At 32.2% G+C, this 17,911-nt stretch overlaps 1 protein-coding gene across 4 annotated transcripts; it reads right to left on the reverse strand.

The window, feature by feature from the left end:
- Positions 1 to 3,693: 3,693 nt before the first annotated feature.
- On the reverse strand, positions 3,694 to 17,686 carry LOC103496983 (probable uridine nucleosidase 2). Of its 4 annotated transcripts, none has more exons than XM_008459038.3 (9): positions 17,219 to 17,686; positions 16,940 to 17,055; positions 16,728 to 16,787; positions 15,848 to 16,033; positions 15,666 to 15,770; positions 5,242 to 5,338; positions 4,400 to 4,507; positions 4,161 to 4,296; positions 3,694 to 4,041 (listed from the first exon to the last, which is right to left on the reverse strand). In XM_008459038.3, the coding sequence occupies exons 1-9, from the start codon at positions 17,265 to 17,267 to the stop codon at positions 3,933 to 3,935; spliced, it is 966 nt and encodes a 321-aa protein (XP_008457260.1). In that variant the 5' UTR covers positions 17,268 to 17,686; the 3' UTR covers positions 3,694 to 3,932. The 4 variants fall into 4 exon arrangements, with proteins under 4 accessions (XP_008457260.1, XP_050941266.1, XP_050941265.1 ...); XM_051085309.1 differs by having other exon boundaries at positions 4,400 to 4,531; positions 15,666 to 15,761; positions 17,219 to 17,615; XM_051085308.1 differs by having other exon boundaries at positions 4,400 to 4,531; positions 17,219 to 17,611.
- Positions 17,687 to 17,911: the final 225 nt, after the last annotated feature.

Genomic DNA, 17,911 nt, shown 5'->3' on the forward strand with positions numbered 1-17,911 from the left:
CAAAAGTTGCAACCATATCAATTTCATTTCAAAACTATATCCACTATATCTTCTTGACGTTTTGGTTTACAAAAGTTTAAGCATTGTAATCGAATGTCAAACAAAACTGTAACAATTTATTGTCAAACAAAAATCTATCAAATGTCAAGCAAACACCTAATTATTACATTGTGGTATTTTAATATCCAAGTTTGGAGCGTCACGATTCCATCTTGAAGAATGCCTTGTAGCTTTGTTTGGATACTTTTTCTTTTTTGCTTTTTTTTTTTTTTTTTGTCTTTTTTGGATTGTTTTGTATTCTCTAAAATTTTCTTGGTTGGTTTTGTTCGTCTATTCTCAATAACAAGGTCATCCATTTTTTCAGTTATAACATCTGATCTATTCATTTTCGTACTATTTTTAAGAATATATCCAATAATCTGCAATTATAAATTAAAAATTACATGACGTCTATTAGTAAGGTAAATAAAGTTTGATATCATTTATACTATCGGTAATACAAGTAATCATGGATTAATGATATTAGTGATTCAAAGTTATCACTCATAGGAGGCTCATCCTATTTCTTTTCTTTGTCCACTTATGTTAAAAACAAATAATCATAATGTCACTTTATAGAAACATTACCTTGATATATCATTTATAGTAGCCTATTATGGATGTCACTTGTAGAGATGATATCCTTCTATGTTAGCAACATCACTTATAAAAGATATCAGTGGTAACAACTGATAGTACATTTCTCAAATCAAAAATTAGTATGATCTTAGTAGTTATTACTGATAGAAACTATTGCTAATAGTCGCTATTAATGATATCAATTGATACCACATATCTCAAATTCAAATCTATCATTGATAGCAAACATCGGTGATAGTGACTACCACTTATAATTTCTATTCGTGGCATATGCCATCAATGATAAATGGTGACAACACATTAATATTTTAGTCTTTTGCTAATTTTTGTGCTAGATATACTACTACTTTTTCCTTGTGCTATATATACCATTATTTTAGGTTTATTTTTATCATTTATGCAATTAACTCAAGAAGAAGGTCAACCAAGAACACATCCATTTTTATACTCATTCACTCTAGTTATCCACCGTAGTCAATCACACAATACAATTTTCTAATTATTTTGTTCTCCACTTAAAAAAATTATTTTAAATGACAAAATTTCTACAAATATTTTACAAATACAATAAATATCATAATTTATCTATGATTGACCACGATAGACTAAAATAGACATACCTATGTCTATCATGATACAGATAAACACAAATAGAGTCTATCTTGTCTATGTCGATGCCAATTCATCGTAGATAGATTGTAATAATTTACTATAATTTACTATATTTTGTAAATATTTTGATACCCTCTAATTTTAGACGTATGAAAATTCAGTTTAATAAAAATATATGAAAACATTGTTAACATAAAATAGTAGTCAATTTAAAAGCAAAACGTTTTGCAATCACCAAAAGAAGCATGTGAGAACCTCGTAATTTTTTATTAGGGCTGACAAGAATAATAGCAAAATAGAAGGTTTACTTTGGATAAATGACAAATTTTTATTTAAATTGGTAAAATAGCAAAATCAGAAAATATGGAAAACTAATTGTTAGAATAATGTCCTAAATGCCCCTACCTAACTGAAAAAATTGAATCCTAAATACAATTATTTAAGAAACTACAAATACCCTATAGTTAAAATCAAACTTTCATCTTGCAGAAACTATTGGAGCTTCTAGCTCATCTCCTTCAAATTTTTCAAAGTCTTTGGATTTTCTTCTTGTTAGCTCCTCTGACAAAAAACTTTGGGATTTTCGTCTTGCTCCTTCTTTCCCCTGATTTCTTCATCTCTAAACCCTTCTCAAATCACTCCCTCACCATCCTCCAATCCTTCAATTCCTTCAATCCCAACAACCCATCTCTTAATTTCCTCGGAGATCTTGTCGTCGCTGTCGTCAGCTAGTTTTTGGTTTGAAGAACATGCTTCGGCACATTTGGGACAGAACCCATAACTTGAGCTCGTTTACTCCTTCTGGTAAATGAAAGCTTTGAATAGGAAACGTTTACTCCTTCTGGTAAATATGAAAGCTTTGAATAGGAAACAAGTCGACGTTGGCAGAGTAGAAACAGAGGAGGAGAGTACGCATCTTTGGTGGGCAGTACGCATCTTTCATGAAGGAGATCGTCGAAAAAGCAAAGTCTAGGAATGTCGTTCCGCCGGTTCTTCGAATTACCGTCATTGTGCTGGAGGAATTTGCGACTAAGAGTAGGTTGATTAGAGAGAACCTTTGCTAATTCGATTTCATATAGATCTCGTCCCACTTCAAACTTTTCAGACGTTGTCTTTCAAATCAGTGAAATTAATGGAAGGAGAGAAGTCGACGATTCTCTTAAGAATAAGATTCAATTAATTACAAAAATGCCATTGAGACATATTTAAGGCCATTTAATAAATTGTTTAAAATATAACAGACCCCATAATCTTGTAGATATATTTGCATCATTTTTAGGGATAATGCATAAAATTTGAATTCAAAATAAAAATTCCATATTATGTATTATTTATAAAATTATTTTTAAATCAACAAAATTTAGGAATGAAAATGTTGTAGACGAAGTTTGTTGTTTTAGTATTATTTTAAGGATGATAATCTATATATTTAAGTTTGGTATCTTTACCATAATTTTAGGGATTCAAACTAATTATTTAAAATTAAAGTGTAAAAATTAGATTTAAAAATAAAAATAAAATTACAAATTGAGATTAAAACTAACTATTTTAGGGTGAGATATATATTTCTAAACTCAAAAGGTTAATAAATATCAAATGTATTATGTATAATTTATGTCTATTTTTTGATAAATAGTTTGAAGAATAAAAAATGCGAAATAGTTGAATTTATGCTTGTTATTTTAGGGATATGAGGTAAAATTTGAATTCAAATTGAGGATTTTAGAGAATAATATAAATTGTAGATCCAAATTGTTAATAAAATTTTGTAATGTGTATTATTTAATAAATTTTTGATATATAATATGAAATATAAAAAATTATGAATTAATATTTTTAAATCCTAATAATTAGGGGTGTTCAAACTAAAGTCATATCTCTTGTGACGTGGTGAAATCTTATGCAACAAGAAAATATTTTTTGGTTTAGTTAAGATTTAGCAAAAGTGAATGTGTTTACATATACACTATATTCGTAATATCCTTTGTAAAGGGTATGCTCAGACAAAAATATTGGAAAAAAAAATCCAACTGGCAGAACAATATAAAATTTTTTTTTATTTAGTTAAGAATTATCATAGATAAGTGTGTTTACAAATATACTGTATTCGTGATATGTGATATTTTATTTGATTCTTTAATCTTAACAAATACATTGTATTTGTATATGGACAATTGTTATCTATAAGTGATAAATTCGGGCCAAAAAAGAGTGGAAAAATATTTATAGAAGTTAGTTTTGCCATAAATCAAAATAATATAACAGATTGTTATTTTTCAATTTCTATCCTCATATTTGCTATTTTCACGAATTCTCCTTTTTATTATCCTACCAATTAAAAGTGATTTTTGGGCCATACTGTTTAGGCTGTTCCAACATCAATCCCAAACCATCACCCACAAACTACATGAAATAAATTCTTCATAAACAGAAAACGCAAAATAAGGATAATTGAGAGAGATCCTTTCTAAGTTCTTAAAGATTAATGTAAAACTCAATATCAAATTACATGAGAAGAAGTTGATCAGCCAACTTCGACGTACAATTTATTTAATTCATAGTGACACGGCCTTTGTACTGTGAGAGCTTTCATTATTGCATTGACAATGAAAGTGAAAACCTGAATGATACAATTTTACATTCCTGAATATGTAATCTCTAACTGGTAACTCTTGTGTTTTCTAGGAGTCGATTAATCGGTCCATTACCAGTTTAACAACAGCCGGAGCATCGACTGTGATTGCCACCTTCACAGTTGGCTTATCACACCATTCACTCACTTCACCAAACCTGGTTTATTTCAAATTAACCAATTACCGACCTTTTTGTATATATAGCTGAAACTTTTAAAAGGACCAACTATTTGACAAATAATAAGTTGGAGAAACAGCCTACTCAAACAAACTTACCTTTTTTGCTTGTTGTACAAAATAGTGAGTCCTCTTGAGATGCCCGTCGTTTGGACTCGAACTACTCCTTCGGTGTATGTGAAAAGTGAGGGATCGACAGCCGCAATCAAAGTTGCTGGATCATGGAGGTAAACTCCTACACGCATATTAGCGGCATGCAACAATAATAAGTCAAACAATCTGCTCCTGAATCTGTGGGCTTATTTTGGGCCCTATTTATTCATTAGGGTTAGGCTAACCTTTTATCTCGTATGAATCCTTGTGATAAGAGAAATAAATGTCCATAATTTGGCAGAGATACTTGGCGAATTTCCCGCCTGAACGTGCCAATTTGTCGCGATCAGCCTCTAAAATTGTTTTGTGAAACAGAGCTTAGCCAAATTCAAGGGAAAACAAATGACTTTATAAATTAGCTAAGGAGATGAGCAGAAAAGAGATTAAAATCCTTGGGAGTACTAAAAAAAAATACACATTTAAGTGACAAATTGACGGAAGCATTTAGGAAAAGTTTCAATAGAAGATTAGAATGCATCCAGATAAACAGATAATTGGTAGAACAACGAACCCAGTTTCTGATAGGAAAGCTATTTGGATAGAAGTTGGGATCGTATGCACTGTTAAGTTGGTTTAGGCTTGAGTGGTTCTTTAGTTCTTTATCATATTGCAATGCATTTAGGTTCTATTAAATCCATTCTTTCAACATAGATTTGTTCAAGCCTATACAAGCTAATTGACGTTATTAAAGAATAAAACAGACTTATCATTAAAACATAGACATGACATTGCTCTATACAACCACAGACTATGCTGAGACAATTCACATGATTTATTTAACCATCAGAATATGAAAAAGAAAATGTTGCATTCTAAAACTGTTTTTTAATATTTTAATTTTAAAATCTATCTGAAAGGAAGAAGATAACTATATCCGAACAGCTAACTGAAATAACAAAGAAAACAAGTGGAAGAAACGAAACGTAATTTCCATTTCCTTGCTATTGCTTACATTGAAAACAGTTTTCAGAAATTAACCTACCAAATAAGTTTCCTCAATCCTTTAGTTTACACAAAAAACAATTACCTGTCAAGACAACTTGATGTGTAACATTTAGCCCCACGACTATCACGTCAGCCCCACTTATGAATACCATATCTGCAGCTTCTGGATCCCCAAATATCTATTTGTCGAATCTCAAGGGTTAGAACTGAAATCACTAAACCAGACTCCATCATATAGTTAAGATTGTTTTTCCTTTTCTATTCCTCTTTGCTCAACCACAGAAGTAACAATTTCGTTTTTAGTTTTCTATTTTTGAAATTTATTTTTGTTTCCTCCAAATTTTCTAATAAAAAATTTCACTTCGCTTGAAGAAAGATTTGATTTTTTAGTCAAAATTTCAAAACAAAAATAAATTTTCGAAAACTAATATCAAAACATGATTTTTAAACATAATTTTACATAATTGATAACAAATATAAAAACTTGTTGGTAGAAGAAAGTAGTGCTTTTGTAATTAATTTTCAAAAACTAAAAACCAAAAATCAAATAGCTAACCAAATTTAATAACTATTTAATGTTTTAATGGAAAACATGAAGTAAAAGAGAAACACACACCAAAAAATACATTTGTACCAAATATAATTTTCATGGAATGTTAAAAGACGCACCATTTTAAACTTCACCACGAGGAATATAGTTTTAGAAACAGATAAAATAGTAATAGTGGAAGTTATCGGGTTTATTACAACATTCCTTAGTGTACAAAAGATTTATGCTTGTATAGAAGGATTTCTTAGTATTTTCACAGTAAACGTGAAACTAACAAAAATGATTGGCAACAAAGTCAGTACTAGGTTAGGTGCTATGGAACTAATTACAGGACAGGGTGTTGAGGCATAGAAAAGCCATTCATAGACTATATAACTCTCTAGGTTTTATATATTTATGCTCATACCATCCATTCATATTGTTAGTACTAGTTACTATAATTATGATCAAATAATATTGATGAGTAATAGTATTTCAATATCATATTAAATATTAGAATGAAAAATACTTTTGAGCTTTAAACTTTCATAAAAGTAACAGTTTAGTTCTTTAACTCTAGTTGGCAACAGTTTGGTACTTTTAGATATGTAACAATTTGCCTTAAATTTTAATAAGCAAAAATCTAATCCATATACCTTGAAATTTGTAGCTATTCAGTCCTATCATGAAAAATCTCTTCAACATTAAGCGCCAACTTTTGCTATTCAATAACTTAAGCCTTTATAAATTTTTATTTTTAAGAAAAGGATCAATACAAATGGTATAGTCGATAGACAAATTGTTACTTATTACAATTCAATAACTAAATTGTTACTTATGGTAAAGCTTAAAGCTAAATTGTTACCTGATAGACCTCCAATTATTCTACAATATAGTAGAAGGGGGAAAAACAGCACGTCTAAGAAATAACAAACTATGATAAGCTGTGTTTGTTAGTTATTTAGTTAGCTATGGCAGTTAGTTAATAGAGAAGTATAAATATCATAGTTGGGTGGGAAGAAAGGTATGATTTCTGTACTAGAGAAATTAGGCTTGTTCATCCTTGAAAGAAAGGAGATCAAGAAGTGTAGCCCTAATTCATTGAATTGAGATCTCCTCAATTCAATAGTCCTATAATATTCTGTCAATTTGTTGAAATAAAGAGCGTAATTCTTCTGTTAGTTCCGATATTCATCATTTTGGTATCAGAGCCGAATTCTGGGGAAGAAATCCAAAATGGTTCAGACAAGAATTGAGGAAAGAATGGAATTGATCGATCAAGAGATTGTCGAAATGAAGAAAGAGATGAGTAAAATTCCTGCAATCGAATTTAGCCGGACCAAAATCACGAAGAATCTGGAATTGATGCAACTGCAATCCAAGAAGCAACAACGGGCGATATTGAGATTCATGGAAACGGTAGCAAATGAGAGATCGATGATGAGCGAAAGGTCATCGGAATCTATGGCGCGCGAATCGCAAGCGACAAGCCCGAAAGAAAACAAACCATCTACCAATCGCGAAACTGGTTCTGAAAAAGCCAATAAGAAGTCTAATACAGAGGATAACAATGGCGACCGAAACAAGTTCAAGAAAGTTGAGATGCTAGTCTTCAACGACGAGGATCCTGACTTGTGGTTGTTCCACACAAAAAGGTACTTTCAAATTCACAAACTTAGTGAATTCGAGAAAATCGTAGTTTCAACCATTAGTTTCAAAGGTCCAGCATTAAACTGGTACCGATCACAAGAGGAGAGAAATAAGTTTCTAGGCTTGGGCGGATTTGAAGGATCGATTATTAATACGTTTTCGATCGATGAGAGAAGGATTAATATGTGGAAGGTTCCTTCGAATTAAACAAGAAACCACTGTAGAAGAATATAGAAACTTGTTTCATAAACTAGTAGCTCCCTTATCTGATTTACAAGAAAGAGTAATTGAAGAAACTTTCATGAATGGATTGTTCCCCTGGATAAAAGCCGAAGTAGAGTTTTGTAGACCAAAGGGAATAGCTGAGTTAGTTGAGAATAGAGAAATCATAAGGGGGGAAGCCAATTTAAATGGATACGCGACTAGAAAATACCCGCCAAATTCTGGAGGAATTTCGAAAACTACTGGGAACACCTCTGTAACTGAAAACAGGGGAAACACTACATTCCCTATAAGAACCATTACTTTGAGAGGATCAAATACCAATGAAGTTAAAAGAGAAGGAACATTCAAGCGACTACCTGATGCTGAGTTCCAAGCCCGTAAGGAGAAAGGCTTGTGTTTCAAGTGCAATGAGAAATATTCGGCCCATCACAAATGGAAGATGAGAGATCAAAGAGAGTTGCGAATGTTTGTAGTAACCGATAATAATGAGGAATTTGAAATTATCGAAGAGGAGGAAACAGACAGGAAAGAGTTAAACAATGTAGAAGTCAAGGGAATTAACACAACTTGTGTTGAATTGTCAATCAACTCCATGGTAGGATTGAATGATCGAGGGAACATGAAGGTGAGAGGGAAGTTGCAGAACGAAGAGGTTATTGCGTCGATCATTAAATCACCAAAATAAATTAGTAAGCAAGGATAATGGCCAAGGATCTTCCCTCTTCTCCCATATATCTTTCACTTTTGAGGAATGTTCCTCAAATTTTAGAAACAAGAAACAGAAAACATTTATCAAACGTGTCTGTTTCTTAAAAGGCAAGAAACAAAAAACAGGAAACAAGAAAGAATCGCGTTATCAAACAGGTCCTATATGTTTAATAATAATATTAATAATACAGATGTATTATTCTCGAGAGACTTCGGTTGTGAGGATTTATATTTTGATTAAAAAGCACTTTTGGTCCCTAAATTATAGATGGTAATGATGAATACCGAAACTAACAAAAGAATTACTCTCTTTATTTCAACAAATTGATAGAATATTACAGGACTATTGAATTGAGGAGATCTCAATTCAATGAATTAGGGTTACACTTCTTGATCTCCTTTCTTTTAAGGATGAACAAGCCTAATTTCTCTAATACAGAAATCATACCTTTCTTCCCGTCGAACTATGCTATTTATACTTCTCTAATAACTAACTGCCTTAACTAACTAACTAACATAGCTTATCATAGTTTGCTATTTCTTACACGTGCTCTTTTTCCCCCATCTACTATATTGTAGAATAATTGGAGGTTTATCATTACTCCTTCCTTCCAAATTCACCTTGTCCTCTAAGTAAAAATTTGCATATAGCATCTGCATTTCTTCATATTCTCCCATGTTGCTTCATGTTGCGGTAGTCCCTCCCAACTAATCAACACTTCCCTCTTCCCTGACTCATCCTTCCGATAATCAACACCCTCTTGAGGGACAACCTTCCTCTCATGAGTCTCAGTTAGATATTGTGTGGTTAGATATTGTGTTGTAGGATACACATTCACATGTTCACCGATCATTTTCTTCAATTGAGAAACATGAAAAACCGGATGGATGGATGTACCAACTAGTAATTCCAATTTATATGCCATAGGACCAATCTTCTCAATAACCTTGTAAGGTCCAAAGAATTTGGGAGAGTTTCTCATTCCTTTTCTTTCTTATAGACGACTGCCTGTAGGGTCTCAATTTAAGAAACATCATGTCATCTACTTGGTATTGCACGACCCTCCTCTTTTTATCAGCATATTTCTTCATGTTTTCTTATGCCACCCTTAGATGTTTTTTTAAAACACCTAAAGCCACATCTCTTTCTCTGAGATGTTCATCCAAAGTGGAATTCGTTGTTTCTCTTTCACATAATGGATTAAAGGAGGAGGTTGCCGTCAATACACCGCTTGAAAGGGTGTTATCCCCAACACTCTCTGGTATGTTGTATTATACCAATATTCAGCCAATGGCAGCCATTTCACTCATTCCTTTGGCTTTTCACTATAGAAGCATCTTAGATAGTTCTCTACTCCACGATTTACATCCTCAGTTTGCCCATCTATTTGAGTGTGATAGGCCGTGCTTCAGTTCAATTTAGTTCTTGGTAAACGAAAAAGTTCTCTCCAAAAATGATTGAGGAAGACCTTGTCTCGATCTGATACTATTGAAGAAGGAAAGCCATGTAACGTCACTATTTCTTTGATAAACACATCGGCTACTGTCTTGGCTGTGTATGGATGTTTGAGCAATAGAAAATAGTCGTATTTGCTAAGTCGATCAACTACAACAAATATCACCTTAAAACCATGGGCCTTAGGCAATCCTTCTACAAAGTCCATAGAAATGTTGCTCCAAATCTGATTAGGCATTTCCAAGGGTAAAAGTAGACTAGCAGGAGACAAAGTGAGTGCCTTATTTATTCGGCATACTAAGCATTCATCACAATATTTTTTTTACATCAGCTTTCATTCCCTCCCAATATAGTTCAGCCGTCAATCTTTTATAAGTTCTCAAAAATCCCAAGTGGCCTCCGAAAACCGAATCATGATATGTATGAAGTATAGTAGGAATTAAGGATGAAGATTTAGAAATTACCGGCCTATTCTTATACTTTAACATCCCATGCTGGATTGAGAAATTTCCTTCGGTTGCTTCACCCGAGCCACTCATCTTTGCTGATCTTTTGCAACTTGTGATTTTTTTCACCTCCTCTTTAATTGTTTCAAGATCAACAATAGTTGGAGCTGACAAGCTGCATAGGTTCATGTCGGGTGATATCTTGGAGAGAGCATCGGCTGCCTTGTTTTCCAGTCCTGGCTTATATTCCACTTCGGAGGAATATCCCAAAAGTTTGGCTAGCCATCTCTGACACTGTGGTTGAACTACAAGGTTCAAGTAGAAACTTCAATGACTTCTGACCTGTTTTGACTATAAATTTAGTCCCTAACAGATACGGTCTCCACCTTTGGATTGCAAAAGCCACTGCCATCAATTCTCTCTCATAGACAGGTCGTGCTCTATCTCTTATGGCCAAAGTATGACTCTATAAAAGGAAATAGGTCTTTTCATTTGAACTAGCACTGCTCCTATCCCATACCTTGATGCGTCTATCTCAATTTCAAACGGAAGAGAAAATGAAGCATTGTTAGAACAGGAAAAGTCATCATAGCCTTTTTAAGTTTCTCAAATGCTTCTTCTACTTCACTGGACCGCTTAAATCCCCCCTTTTGAGTAGCTGAGTTAGAGGAGCAACAATGGATCCACAATGACGAACAAACCTTCAATAATACCCAGTCAAACCAAGAAATCCACGCACTTCTTTCATATTCGTTGGACACGGCTATTTGGCTACTGATTTGATTTTTTCTGGGTCTACTTCTATTCCTTGTTTTGATATTATATAACCAAGGTATTTAACCTTGGGTTTGGCAAAACTACATTTCTTTCTATTGGCAAAACAAGTAAGACTTCAAGCATATCAAGTATATTTAATCAATCAAGTGTATCAATTGTACAAGTAAGACTTCAAGCATATCAAATGTATTTAATCAATCAAGTGTATCAGTGAAAAGAATACTAAGTGTATTTGCAGTACTCCAGGTGTATCAAACATATCACATGCATCAAGCGTATCAAGTTTGTGGACTATACCAATGAATCATAACAAGTTTATTAGCAGGGCATCAAGTGTATCAAAACTCATTAGTGAAGCTTTTAATTGTATCAAGTGTATTAAGAAGAATCAAGTGTAACAAGGAATATTAGGTGTATCAAGATGTTTCAGATGTATCAAAGGATATTGAGTATATCATAAAGTATCATGGTGCATCAAGTGTATCAAGGTCCAAAGGTTATCAAGAAGTGTCAAATGTATATCAAGTATATCAAGAAGTATCAGGTGTATCAAGGGATATTAGGCGTATTAAATATGTATCAAGGGATATTAGGCGTATTATATATGTATCAAGGGATATTAGGCGCATTATATACATCAAATGTATCTAATGTATATCAGTAATCAGGTGTATTAAAGGTTATCAAGAAGTGGCAAATGTATATCAAGTTGTGACATTTTACATTTTGTATAACACTAAATTTGTGTGCTATGAACTTGATTATTATAACTTATTTTGCTTTTTGTTGCAAGTGCCCCTATTGATTTTGTAATTTAAAAATTAATTAATCTATATTTTTATTTTATTTTAGTTTTGAATTTTAAAATTATCTACTATTTACTTATATTTATTTAAGGGGTTTTTGTAGCAAAATATTTACGCTGTATAGAACAATCCAAAAACGAAAAAAATCTCTCAATAGAAAATACCAAAAATGTCGTTTAAATTTGGCTATTGTTTAATACATGATCGTTTAGATTTGGATAGACAAATCTAAACGATTTTTTTTTTAAGATTCTTTGTATATGATCGTTTAATTTAATTACACGGTCATTTAGATTTAGCTATTGTTTGGTACTCAATCGTTTAGATTTGGTTAACTAAATTTAAACGATTTTTTTCAAGATTTTTTATACACGATCGTTTAATTTGGTTACACGATCGATCCTTTAGATTTGGGTAGCCAAATCTAAACGATATTTTTTCAAAATTCATTGATACACAATCATTTAGGGGCCGTTTGGGGGAAGGGTTGGGTTATGGAGGGTTAGGGTTATGATAAACCTAGTGTTAAGATAAACCTAGGATTATAATAAGATGTGTTTGGGGGAAGGGTTATGAAGGAAGTGTTATGATAAGATGTGTTTGGGGGAAGGGTTATGAAGGAAGTGTTATGATAATGTTGTGAAGAATGATTGAAGAAGTGTTGAAGAAGGGTTGAAGAAGGGTTAAGAAGGGTTGAAGAAGGGTTAAGAAGGGTTAAGAAGGGTTGAAGAAGGGTTGAGGAAGGGTTAAGGAGTTAAAACTAGGGTTACATAACCCTTCCCCCAAACGGGGGTTGGATTACATAACCCTAACCCCCCCATAATCCAACCATTCCCCCAAACGCCCCCTTAGATTTTACTACATGATCATTTAGATTTTGCTAAACGGTTTTTTCAAGATTCTTTTACGATCGTTTAGATTTGGCAAATTCTTTGGTACACTATTGTTTATATTTGGCTATTTTGTGTACATAATCGTTTAGATTTGGAATCTAAACAACGTTTTTTTTAATATCTTTTATATTTAGTATACGAATTTGAGCAACCAAATAACAGTTTGAAAAAAATTAAAAAAAAATAGATTTTTGATATTTGATACACAATCTTAAACCAAATAACAGTTCGAAAAAAAAAAAGAAAGAGAAGAAAGATGATGGAAAAGAAAAAAAATCACAGAAGAATAGGAGAAGAAAGACGATAAAAGGGAAGGGCAAACCAAGAATATTTAAAAAAATGGTTAACTTCATAGGCTTTTTCATTTTGTTACATGAGTCGTAAATATTTTACCGATTTGTTATATTTATGAAAATTTTCCTTATTTTAATTTTCAATATGTATATTAATTTTTTTACAATTCAATTTTTTAATATTAAATTTTACAACTTACGTGTTTATATGTTATTTTAATTTTAATATTTTTAGTATATGATTTGAAATTAGGTAGAATTATTTTTAAGAGAACAATGAGTAGAATTTAGGGGACTTTTAAAAAATATAACAAATTGGCAAAATATTTACACCGTATAAAATAATCCCAAAAACGGAAAAAAAGCTCACAGACCCACAATGAAAAATACCAAAAATGTCCCGTCAACCACGCTGTTAACAATGCATGTAATATATTTGGTACACTATGTTTAGATTTGACTATTGTTTATACACAATCGTTTAGATTTGGTTATTTAGATTTGGATAGTCAAATCTAAACGACTTATTTTTTCAGTTCTATCGTTTAATTTGGTTACACGATCGTTTAATTTAGTTACACGATCGTTTAGATTTGGTTACACGATCGTTTAGATTTGGTTACACGATCGTTTAGATTTGACTAAACGAAAATTTTCAAAATTCTTTTGGTACACAATCATTTAAATTTGTTTACACAATCGTTTATTTTTTTCAAGATTTGTTGGTATACAATCGTTTAGACTTGATTAAACAATTTTTTTTAATTCTTTTGGTACACGGACGTTTAAATTTGGTTACTCCAATCTAAACAATTTTTTTTAATATTCTTTATACACGATCTTTTAGATTTGGTTACCCTAATCTAAACGAGGTAAAAAAATAGGAGGAAAAGAGAAAGACAATAAAAGAAATCGTAGCGGAAAAAATGCGATAGAAAGAAATCAGATTTGGTTAATTTAAACGTAAAAAAGAAGGAAAAGAATAAAGACGATTGAAATAAATTGCAGTAAGAAAAAGAAAAAAAGAAGAGAAAAAGAAGAAAGACGATAGAAAGAAATCAAATTTGGTTACCCAAATCTAAACAACATAAAAAAAGAAGAGGAAAAGAAGAAATGCAATGGAAAGAAATCGCAACGAAAAAAAAAAAGGAAAAAGGATATAGAAAAAAATCGTAGCAGAGGGGAGAAGAAAAACAGAAGAGTAAACCTAAAATATTTAAAAAATTGCTAACTTTATGAGTTTTGTTACTGGGCGGTAAATATTTTAGTAGTTTATTATATTTATGAAAATTTACCTAGAATTTAATATAAATGTTTCTAATTTAGCTTAACTTTAATATTTTACAACTACGATATTTACATAATTATATAATTAAGTTGGATTCGATTTGACATCATTTAAGACAAATGACTTGAGTTAGAGATGAATCCATTTTGGATAATATATAAAGGATATGCTACAATTTATTATTATATTTTAGTTGACATCCAGACTTTCTTGTATTAAATAAGATAAACTTTTGATAAACTATTTCTTTATGTTTAACGTATGACATACCTATATATATCACAAATGTATGTTTATGTCTTGTTTTCTCCAAAAACAGGAAACAAAAATAGTTATCAAGCATAATTCTTGCTTCTTGTTCTCAAAAGAGAAGAAACAGAAATGGAAAGGTTATCAAACGGGCTTATAGCTATTCAAAATTATCAAAACTTTTTAATACGCAAAATGATTAACTTCTCAATATTGAGACATTTAAATTTCTAAAAGACTAATTCAAAACTCTTTTGCAACTTAATGCCACCTATGTCCTTGTCCAATGCTTTAACTAAAACTTCGGCTGATACCCAAATTCCACGCTCTCAAATCTACACCTCCAGTAAATGACTCTCCTTCAAGCTGCTTCAATAATTCACAAAACCCGACAACCTCCTGACCTCTAAATTCTCTTTTAACAAGTATGCTCCACAATTTGGAGAATTCCACTCGCCATGAAGGAACTTACATCTCTATTTAGTGAAATCTAAAAAATTTTAGTCTCTTTTCTTTTTATGCTCATCTATCGGTTCCCGGATTCTATTTCAAACCATCCTCTTTAACTTTGATGGTCTCTTTCCCTCCCTACAGTTCATTGTTTCTATTCCGACATACTCTAATAGATTTCGGGAGTAAAAGGAAACTTTTATGGAGGATGGATAGACTGTCGTAGGATAGGAGCAATTTGGTTTTAGATGGTGACATTGTTAGAAAAGAAAATCTATTTTATGACTTCTCGTTTGACTATCTACCAATAATTTTAAATATTTTCTTCAATTTCAATGAAAGCAAACAAAAGAGAAATTTTCTCTACCATTATAACCTCTTCTATTTTAATGTGCCAAGTTCAAATCCCTAAATCAATTTTATAATGACTTCTATTTGGCTTTAACCAGGAATTTTAGATTTGTTTTTAATTGAAGGGAACAAAAGAGCATTTTCCTCTACCATTATAACCTCCTCTCTCAATCCGGTAGTTTCAAATCCTTAAAACACTTTGATATAGACTTTTTTTTATATATATATATATATAGACTTGGATGTCTCACTATCGTAAGAATATGCATAAAAGTAGGAAACACAAGGTAGAGAAATACAGTTTCAAGCGTAAAAATAGTGACAGGGGGAGCAGAGAATGGAGTCATAAGAGTTATAGTGGCATTAAAAGAGTAAAGCAACTTACATTGGCTTCTGCAGCAGGATTTACATTTCCATTGACAAAGAACGCGCCGCCAAGAATAATAATCTTTCCAATTTTCTTTGCAAATCCAGAATCTAACTGCAAGGCCTATATCAACCTTATGTGGGTAAATTGGACTGAAGAAATGTGAAATTTACATTTTGCCTAGGAATTTAGAATCTGACCAGTGCAATATTTGTAAGTGGTCCTAGTGCCACAAGTGTTACTTCTCCAGGGTAAAGATTTGCCTGCTCAACAAGAAAAACAGCCGCTGCTTGGTCTATTGGCTTCCCATTTGGAGGTGGAAAATTTTGGTTTCCAAGTCCATCGTTCCCATGAACAAAATCAGCAACACGAAGCTTTGTACCATTCTTCATATGAATAACAAATCCAATTAACAAATATCTCAACCAAAAAGAAAAAAGAGAGTATTCATTCATCAAGTTAGATTTTAGCATTTGCATCTCAAATGTCAATGTGTGAAAAAGGAAATCATAGTTGGGTGTTAACCTTTGCTAACTAATGTCCTTAGTATCATGCAGAAAATATTACACTTCTTTTAACAATAAATTCGGCTCCCGAAGGCCTTACATTAAACGTCTAAAACTTCCGTTGATATATATACACACATACTCATACACAATATTTTCAGAGGGTGATATTGTTGTTTCAATAAAGCAGAGGGTTAAATGTTGATATGATGAACCATATCTATTTACTCAAAAGGTCATGAAAAGGCCAGATGAAACATGAACAATATTGTGTTATATGAATATAAATACTAATAGTGATGTTTATAGTTTGTTAAGTGTAAAATTTTATGAACTGAAGTGATTTTTTTATCCCCCCCACCCCACCCAACGAATATAGCATTTTCATAAAATTGGTATTTCAACATCCCCTTCACACATTACTCTTAAAAGTTGAATGTTGAACAAAAAGATTGAAAAATGAGCGAAGTTTTGACAGAAAAAGAACATATTTAAACGGTCAAAGTCAAGACCCAACCAAACAAAACAAGTAGATATGATCTGAGAACAACTCAATGTAAGATAATTATTTTACAGTTATTGTGACGTGCGATCCTTCAGCCACTGGGATGTCAGTCCGACCAGCAATTTCCAACTGATGAACAAGCAAAAACTAACGTCATATAATAATATAACAAAAGGGGAAGTGAGAAAGAAGGAGAAAGGAAAAAAACGCAAGAGATAAACAATCTTAAGCGAAGGTAGATTAAAGAGCAATTTTATCATTTCAATTTATCAATCACTCACCAGATGCAACGCATTTTTTGTAGAAAGAGTAGTATAAACATTCCCAAAAATAGTCGTTAATCCAAGCACCTCTAACTCTGGCGATTGTAAAGCCAGAAAAATCGCCATAGCATCATCTACAGACAAAAAAGGATCATCAGGCTCCAACCGGATCAAATTCAAAAATTTGTTCAATTAGTATCGAATATGAATAGAGGTGTAGGAATTTAAGTCTCAGTTGAATCTTTAATATCAATGTCTCCAAAAAAAAGACAAAAAGGACAAAATCAGAGACAATACCGATGCCAGGGTCGGTGTCGATGATAATCTTCTTGGGCGAATCGGCCATGGATGTGAAAACAAATTAAAGGGACATGAAAAATCGAGGAGAACCCAATGGCAATGGAAAGAGAGAGGAATAGATCAAGTAATGGAATACATCTTGGCGATCGATAAAGGCAACTTAATTAATTGGAAAAGAACAAATGGGATTTGAGAATTTGTAATGCATAATAATAGTTCGGTAGTGAGGATGGGAACTTGGACACTCGATTTTCTAATCAAAACAAACTTTCAAAAAGCAAGTTCCCACGATTTTTCTAATCAGGGAAATGGAAGTCGAATCATAATTCTATGGAAAACAGAAAAAAGAACCACAAAAAGATGATTGCCTTTGTGTTTTTCTCAGTTCGTAGATACGGGTGGGATTCTACCCATGTTGTTTGGGTTTTTGTACGGATAGCTCCTTCAAAGGCCCAAATAAAAATTGGTCCAGTTTCGAAATCTAATCAAAGATGGTCTTTTGATGATGTCAACTGTCTTTTAATTTATCAAAATAATTCCATATGCACGAGTTCAGTTCGCTGCAAACTTCTTCATGTTACTATTTATTTCTTGCTTCTTATTCTCGTCCTCCGATACTCATTCTTGTCCAACATAATATTTAAAATTTTCAACTCTGGCCTTTTTCTCACTTCTTGTTATTTTTACTCA

This window comes from Cucumis melo, chromosome 5, assembly GCF_025177605.1.
Source record: "Cucumis melo cultivar AY chromosome 5, USDA_Cmelo_AY_1.0, whole genome shotgun sequence".
Taxonomy (NCBI): Eukaryota; Viridiplantae; Streptophyta; class Magnoliopsida; order Cucurbitales; family Cucurbitaceae; genus Cucumis; species Cucumis melo.